At 35.6% G+C, this 8348-nt stretch overlaps 1 protein-coding gene across 1 annotated transcript; it reads left to right on the forward strand.

Annotated features, from left to right (window-relative positions):
• The first annotated feature begins 129 nt into the window (after positions 1-129).
• LOC137405915 (dynein regulatory complex protein 9-like) lies at positions 130-7402 on the forward strand. The gene is made up of 7 exons (XM_068092381.1): positions 130-424; positions 642-883; positions 1732-1860; positions 2862-2937; positions 3281-3448; positions 4169-4375; positions 7033-7402. The coding sequence occupies exons 1-7, from the start codon at positions 233-235 to the stop codon at positions 7243-7245; spliced, it is 1227 nt and encodes a 408-aa protein (XP_067948482.1). The 5' UTR covers positions 130-232; the 3' UTR covers positions 7246-7402.
• The last annotated feature ends 946 nt before the right edge of the window (positions 7403-8348 follow it).

Raw genomic sequence — 8348 nt, forward strand, 5'->3', positions numbered from 1 at the left:
CAAAACTGACCCAAATAAACCGGAAACCGCCCAGCTTCCTTTTGCCTTGCGCGAAAATGAATTTCCTTATGCGCCTGCGCAGTTGTCATAACAACAACGTGAATAACATTGCTTCAGCCGATCGAATTGTTTATTATTGTAATCCGCATAATGTTTTCACCTTTTGGAGCAGTAGCAGAATTTGGAGTTTTATCACTAAATTGAGTTTGATAAAAGACGACATTATTCAATCATGGCGGATAGTGGCAGCCGTGGTTTGCAGAAAAATAGGTCGGCCAGTAGCAGAAAAAGTGCAGCTTTGGCAACACTAAAAACGTATGAGGCAATATGTACTGCTTCAGTTTTGGAGGACTGTGCTGATCAATTAGCTATTTTAGGTGCTATTATGCCAGGAAGCTATGAATCAAGAAAAGATGCCAAGCAGGTATTTGTGTTAGCTTTGATATCCCGTTAGATAAGTTAAATCAGTAACATTGAACCTGCAAAACTTTAAAATATTGTTACATTCAACAATATTTGAAACAGCTTGGCAGCTTCAATTTTACTGACCTATACACATGCCATCAATTGAATATAGGCCACCCTTAATTTGAAAAGTATCGTTTTGTATAATTACGACAGAGCGCTGTTTGTATTTGAAGATTGTGCAAGATGAAATAAGCACTTTAGTAGATGAACAAAAAAATCTTGAGAATGCTTATGAAGAAGTAATGACTGATCGGGCAGTGGCTCATGGTAGAGCCGGTTCTGCCACTAAACATGTAAGCAGAGCTAAAGCTCAACAACTTGGAAAGGAATTGACCAACTCAACCAACGTCATGTCAAGAAATCTAAAACAAAATCCTTTGACAATGGATAACCTGTCCAAGGTTCAAGAAGACAGGTAAAGGAAATAATCATCTGCTGGTTTTTCACGAGCAGTTGATAAGTAGCATGCAATTATGTGTACATAATAATCTCATTAGCTTTTACAATCTAATATATATCTACTCATTATGTAGGCATATAATATCATCATGCAACAAAACTATTTGCTACAAAATGTTAAATATGGGTTGGTGAATGCATATCTTTTGCTGTTTAAACTTTGTTATTGTGAAATAATTTAGGTAATGTAAAATTTATTCAAAACAAATCATCAAAATGATTACTCATTTCAAAAGGTTTTTAAGAAGTATTTTATAAAATCGTTCACAAAATATTTCTTTTCTATTTTGTCTATGTTATCTAGGATCAATAGCTGCTCTTCTTGGTATACATGTTACTATTTGGTTATATTGTTCAAGTTTCATGTTATCAGTTGCTGTTATTCTGTTTGTTTCCTATTGAGTAACATTGGTTCTCCCATGCAGAAACTTATTTGACAGTTGTTCAATGATGGCGAGCTGGTCATCATATTGTATGCAGGTTTGTTTTTATTTTGGTTCAGCTAATATATCTTGTAGCCTGAGGGCCATGTTTTGTAACTCGCCCTTTTTAATGTTTCTGCTTAAGCTACCTTTTGAATTGTTACAGCAGGTGTCTTTTGTTTTGTATTTTTCAAAGTCTTGACAGATCGTATTATCAAGAAAATGAAATTTTCATGCAAAGCCAGCGACGCGTCGTATCAATTGTACATCACACCATTCTATTCAGAAATGCTTACACAAATTTTAAAGATTTAATGGAAATAGATGTTTCTACCGGTTAACCAGCTCACCTGTTCTTATATTTATATTTTGTACACTTCAGAGGCTTCCTAGAGAGTATAGTAATAAAAACTATCCATGAGCTGAATGATACCAACACTTACCATGCTCTTGTGGATGCTGTCAAGGATGAGAAAGTGCGTAAACAGCGCTTGCAAGACACAATACGAAAGTGAGTCATAATTCATAACAGGGGTTTGTGGTAGTCTGTGCAGTCACCATAAACCATCAATTCATTTTGTTACAATCCCAGACTATATAACGCGCTGTAAAGATTTTGGTGTTGAAAATATTTTTTTCAGCCTATTGTTTTGTCCATGAAATTTTAATCTATTATACATAATATACTTTGCAATGTAATTTTAGGATTACTCTCTAATCTATTTTTTTCTATATATAAATCTCAAAGTACGTCGTTCGGTGTGTCCAACTATAGCTATTAAAATTTAGGAAATACATGTAAACATCCGCTTCATGCTGGATTTGATCCGGAAACCTTTCGATCACCAGGCGATAATCTTCCCAATTAGGCTACGCCAGAGGCAATGATTTCATTAGGCGACATGAGTCGCTATGTCGCTTAGAATACGCATAGCACTCTGCGTTAAGCAATGTCACTAAAGCTTGCTCTCACGGCTCTTATTGGTAAGTTTAGCAATTCAGATAGTAGCGTACTCAAATTAGACATTATCAAAATGCCAGGCTAATGGCAAGTGGCAGGCAACTGCATTACTGCGACTGTTTATAAGCTTTTTTTAATACCCGTGCAACGCTGGACATTCGGCTAGTATATATATTAATCTCAGTGTTTGTTATCCAAATGTCCAGCTATGGTGATAAAGTGTTAGGAACAAAAATATTTGCTTGGCATTGGATTTGAGCTCAGATCCTCTGGCTCTCCCGACAGGCATACTACCCACTACACTGCCCATCCCACTGTAGTAACAATAATACTAATTAATAATTGTGCACATAATTGTGCTAGCATAACTGATGCATAACGCAATGACGGCCATAACATCAAGCTTGCTTCACATCTCTTATTATAGTAAAGATTTAGACTTGCTAAAGTTACTAGCTTAAGTCACTCAAATTCATCGCGTAATTATTTAATTATCCGTGCAACGCAGGGTATTCATCTAGTATACTAACACATGAGATTGTTTCTTCTAGAGAGGAAGAGGGAAGAAAGCACATTAAAAACTTGAAAGAGCAGCTAATTAATGTTAGCAAGGAGAAGGAATCTGAGGTAAGATGTAATTCATTTATACGGAATAACCTTGCTAAGCACATAGACTGTTTTTAATTTGTCAGTTATTTACCAAACGCAATAATGTAATTTCTCTAAATAGAAATAGTAGGAGAAAAATTCCGATTTATTAAAATGATTACCTTATGAAAGTTTTCTCTATTCTGTGTATTTGTTTTTTGAGGATCTTCAAAGTTACGCAACAAAATCGCTAAATCGTATAATGGGAAGCGGGTGATGTCATATCTACTTTTCAAATAACAATTTAAACCAGATATTCTCCCGAGTCAAATGGATTGGTAACTTATAAGCGTCTGACTCGTCGTGCAATATTTGTTTTTAGATCCAGATGAGAATGGAGATGATTGCCCACCTTAAGGACCAGCTGCAGGAAATGAAGGCAAAAACAAGCATGGAGAAAAAATACATAAAGAAGGTGTGTAACGTCTCGGTGAGCCAGACACAGAAGATGTGCACGATGGGGGAGAAGGAGCTCAAGGATGAGATTGATGTAAGTACTGTGATACATACAACTTCACTTGTTATAGCTATCTGACATGTGTGCCCGTGTGTCTGTGTGTGCGCTTGCCTGTGCGTGCATGCGTGTGTGTGTGTGTGCGCATATAAATGCGTTTGTATATGTGTTCATCTGTTCAAGTATGTATCTGCACACGCGTATACATGCGTATGGGTTTGCACACATATTCACAAAAACCTACATTCGATGATGATTCCAGCAACTCAGGTTGTGCTGAACACAGACAAATTCAGAGTTTATTTTATTTTATTACTGAATAATCTGATGCATAAAATCAAATTATTTTTTCAAATTCACTTCAATCCAAGTGAGTTTCAACTCACTGTAAATACTAAATGCAATAGTTGTGTAGCTGCCAGTGACTTCATTAATCATTCAAACTCATCGGTAAAAAATTAGAAGTACGTAGAGTAATTTAGCTCGCCTTTTTTTCGCGACTCTTTGTGAATATTAGTTGAAACTTGTCCAAGCTCGCAACGATCTGACTACACTTTGCAGATAATGAGAAGCTATTTCTGTCTGTTTTACGCTGTGCTGTATTTCTACGCTGCGTCCTATGCCTCCTCTATGATTGACTATCTAGAAGTTTTTGCTATCTAGATGGATCTTTTCCTTATTGGGAGTTGTCTTCTAGCTGTAGCTGTCCTCGCTCATTGTTAAAGCAGGTCCTTTGATAGTCATGTTTGACTTCAGCGAATCAAGAACAAGTTGGACGAGGAATCGCGATGCCATGAGGACATTTTGCAGTACCTCCGCACTCATCAGGGGCTGCTTGAGGGGAAGCTTGAGCACTGGATAGCTAAATACGAAAAAGACACAGAGGAAAAATCAAGAGAGCTTGACATCCTCAAGTCTTCAAAAGCCAAAGACCTGGAACGTCTGCAGGAACTCACCAAACTAGTAAGTACTTACATGTCAAGAGGCGCTTTAGAACTTATTGCTATAATCAGTGCATTGTAGCAGATCCAGTAAAATCCTATGTGAAATAGTGGAATACTTTAAAGGTTGACTTGCAACAAAATTCACATTACAGTTATTTGGTATCAAAAGATTCACCATGTCTTACTTTGTTGTGTTGTAGGTGCCAAATATGTGGAAATGTGATTACAAGCTCTTAAAAGCTCAAAAATGAAAAGCCGCCGGAGATTGGAATCTCTTTATTTCTCAGACGTAGTCATGAAATTTGGTTATCGTTTTGTCACGTGATATTCTCCCGTGAATTGAAAGGGCAATAAAAAGCTCAATATAAAACTTATTGCAGCACTAGTTTATGACAAACACTTCGGGTTTTACCGAAGACCCCGTATCAAATATAGATGCAGTATATTTACAGTTTTGTTTCGGCTTGGACTAATCGGCAAGTCGCAATCTGATCATGTGACCCAATACTTCGCAAATAATTTCTGCAGCACTTTTCGATTATCACAGGTGACCAACAGGCTCGTCATGATTATCAGACAATGATATGTACTCCTTCAAGCTAAGGCTAAAAAAATTAACCAAATTTTTACAGTAAGTTATAAGATATCACTGCCAAAAGTGACATCATTACAATGACGATAAAACAGACGCGTAAGAACAATAGACATGGTTTTATTGAATACGTGAAGTATATTTGTGAAATATTTTGACGAATAAGGTTGCATAAAAGTGTAAACAGAAACTATCTAACACAGCTACGTCACATTTGAGCCGTTTTGGAAAGAGAATCCAAACTACGGCGGTCTCGTGTGGCTGCGATTAACTGTTCATTTTTGAGCTTTTAAGAGCTTGTAATCACATTCCCACATATTTTGCACCTACAACACAACAGAGTAAGACATGGTGAATTTTTTCATATTAAATAACTGTAATGTGAATTTTGATGCAAGTCAACCTTTAACTCATTCAGATATTTGCAAAGTGTGTCAAAACTAGTCGCATGTTAGGGTAAATAATGTTATAAGTTTTCACTTACTGTGTTTCCATGACGTGTATCATGCAAGTTTGGAGTTGTGTTATCTTGCGAATTAAGTGTTTCTATGGACATTCGTATGATGCGAAAAAAGGTAAAGAATTGTACGCTATAAGTTAATAATCATCGACGCAGTTAGCGATGCTTGTGTTAGCAACGCAAACATGAGAAACTCAATTGAGAAAAGATATCAGAAGTAGTGCAAATGTTTAAAATTTAATAGCTGTCACGGTATGTTAATGCGCATCATTCGTAAGTGCTGTTTCCATTATTTGCAAGCGTGATGGATTCGATAAAGTTTTGTGAATCGCAAAACTCTCTTAGCTTGTGGATTTATGCCGTTTCCATGATGCAGTTAACTTGCGGTTTGGCACAGGATTCCAGACTACGGCGTTTTTGTGATGGCTGCGATTAACTATTCGTTTTTGAGCTTTCAAGAGCTTGTAATCACATTTCTACATATTTTGTACCTACAACACAGCAGAGTAAGACATGGTGAATCTTTTGATACCAAATAACTGTAATGTGAATTTTGTTACAAGTCAACCTGCAATGCTAGAAGTAATTAATTGAGATATCTGCCACTGCCTTTTGGCACTAGAACAAATTGAACAAAATACAGTCACTAAGTTTCCATGACGCGCATGATTTGCTGACTTTGGTTGAAAATGAAAAAATCTCCAGTGTTGCCAGGATAACCGCCAGTTTAAAATAAATCAAAATGCGAAAATGTAAAAGTATTACAAAAAATAAATTAATAAAGTAAAAACTAGTAAAAATATTTTTATTTTAGTGAAAAAAATTGTATTTTTATTTTTATTGATTTACTTTAGAAACATGTGAATTGATAGGTTTGGCAATGTTTAGGTCTGGTGGGAGAGAGTGATAAAATGTCTGGTGTAATTCGCTCTAACTTGCGGAGGTAGTTTAAATTAACTCTATGTATATATTTTTATTATTTCCATTTTTTATTTGTTATTTTTATCGGCTTTTTTACATTTACTCTCAAAACTTTGTTGTATTGAGAAGTTGCTTCATATGTCAAATCAAGCATATGGTTACAATTCATGTCTCATCTCCAAATATCTGTATGTAGAGGTGATCATAAGTAAACATTTGACTTTAGTTATTGTTTTTACCATGAGGTAAAAAGAGAGACTAAAGACAGTGTATTTCAGGACTCTCCCAAATAAAGATCATCCTAGTTTCAGAATTTATGACCATTTTATTTTTGTTTGTTCTACGAAAATATAGAGCTAGTCTTATTGTTCACTGCAGCTAATGACTTACCTGAGTATTTAGAAACCTTCAAACCCATAGACCTATTAACAATACCTATAACTATAGACCTATTAACTAAGTATAGTTAATAGGTCTATGTTCAAACCACTGAAATTTTACCATACCTTTTAGAGTTACACGCTCTATCAGTATTTGCATTGACAAATGTAGGAGCTGTAAAGAAAAATATCTAAACTCGATTGTAATAACAGTAATGAAATGTTTCGGAAATTAGTTGGTTATGGACAAAAAATTGGAAAGTTGAAAGGAATTAAATTTACAAAGAATTAAATTTAATTTTAATTAAATTTAATGTTTGCAGTACGCCGAGTATGAGCAAGTGGTAGTTGAAGACAGAATCGAAAAGGAGAAGGTGAGACGAAAGGAGGAGCAGGAAGCGATCGAGCTGAAGGCTAGCATCAAACTTGAGTCATGGTGGCGAGGAATTATGGTGCGGAAAGGTCTCGGCGCGTTCAAAAAAGGAAAGAAAAAGAAAGGAAAGGGCAAAAAGTCAGGAAAGAAGAAAAAGAAGTAGAGGAGTTGGAGAAAACTTTGCTTGTTTAAAAATCCATTTTCGATGAGCTCAAGATGTCTGCTGTTAACCCTTCCTTTTATGTAAAAAATATTGCTAAATTCTCACAGAAAACTTTTAAAATTTAGTTTAGGTTTCATAATAATCATGCAAATTTTTTTTTTAAATAAAATGTTTAGTCCAAAGTTACAACTTTTTCTTATGTATTGGTAATGATGCTGTCAAAGTTACTTATTCCACAGATGCTGAATAGGCTATACGTAGCGCAATAATTGTTTAAAGGTTTATTTAAGGCTAGGTGTCTCAGGAGCTGAACCTATAATCTATCTCAGCTACCCAGGCTATTCTCACACTGCAAGCAACTGTTAGTAAAGAATTGAAGGTGTGTTTAAACCAGGATGATTTGTCAGAGTAGCATTCCTGCCGAGAGCTGGAGTGACTTATAGTCTGTTTACGACTTAAAACATTGTTTTTTAAGATTTCACTCCAAATTTACTCAAACTCTGGCCGTACCAAATGAGTCACCTTTTTATAGCCAATGAAGCACACCACCGATATCCATTCCAATTGCTTGTGTTTTAGGAGTTATTAACATTGCAAAATATGATAGGTCAATTCCATGTTTTACTTTGTCAATGACAGCTGTAAACAACAAACAAACACTATGCAGCATTTTTCCAATCTTGTGTTGCATCATCAACTGAGACAAAGCCTTTTGTACAACCATTTTTCATTTTACACTAAACAGACTTTGTCAGCATGGAAACATAGAAACAACTTTGATAGATCGTCCTGGTGTAAGTGTAACCAATTTAGAGACAGTCCAATGCTTATTGAGGACAAATGTTACATCCTCGCATTTAGCGAACTTCTTGTAAGCAATGGATTGCCATTTAGCATGGTCTGTAATATCGCATATCTTTGCTCATCAACTTGGTCAACATTGTAGCGAAGGCTGATATACCAATGTATTTATGATATACTGTTAAACATTTCTAAAAATCTACAACCTCTGTACTTATTTATAGGAGTAAGTAACACTCTACTAATCTGGTATAAGCTTTTTAGGTTTCCAACAAAGTCTACAATCGGACCACAAACCAATT

This window comes from Watersipora subatra, chromosome 10 (genome assembly GCF_963576615.1).
Source record: "Watersipora subatra chromosome 10, tzWatSuba1.1, whole genome shotgun sequence".
NCBI lineage: Eukaryota > Metazoa > Bryozoa > Gymnolaemata > Cheilostomatida > Watersiporidae > Watersipora > Watersipora subatra.

Coding starts and splice junctions, on each gene's coding strand:
- LOC137405915 (XM_068092381.1), top strand. CDS start 233: ATGGCGGATAGTGGCAGCCGTGGTTTGCAGAAAAATAGGTCGGCCAGT. Junction 1,861..2,861: donor TTGCAAGACACAATACGAAA/GTGAGTCATAAT, acceptor TGTTTCTTCTAG/AGAGGAAGAGGGAAGAAAGC. Junction 3,449..4,168: donor AGCTCAAGGATGAGATTGAT/GTAAGTACTGTG, acceptor GTTTGACTTCAG/CGAATCAAGAACAAGTTGGA.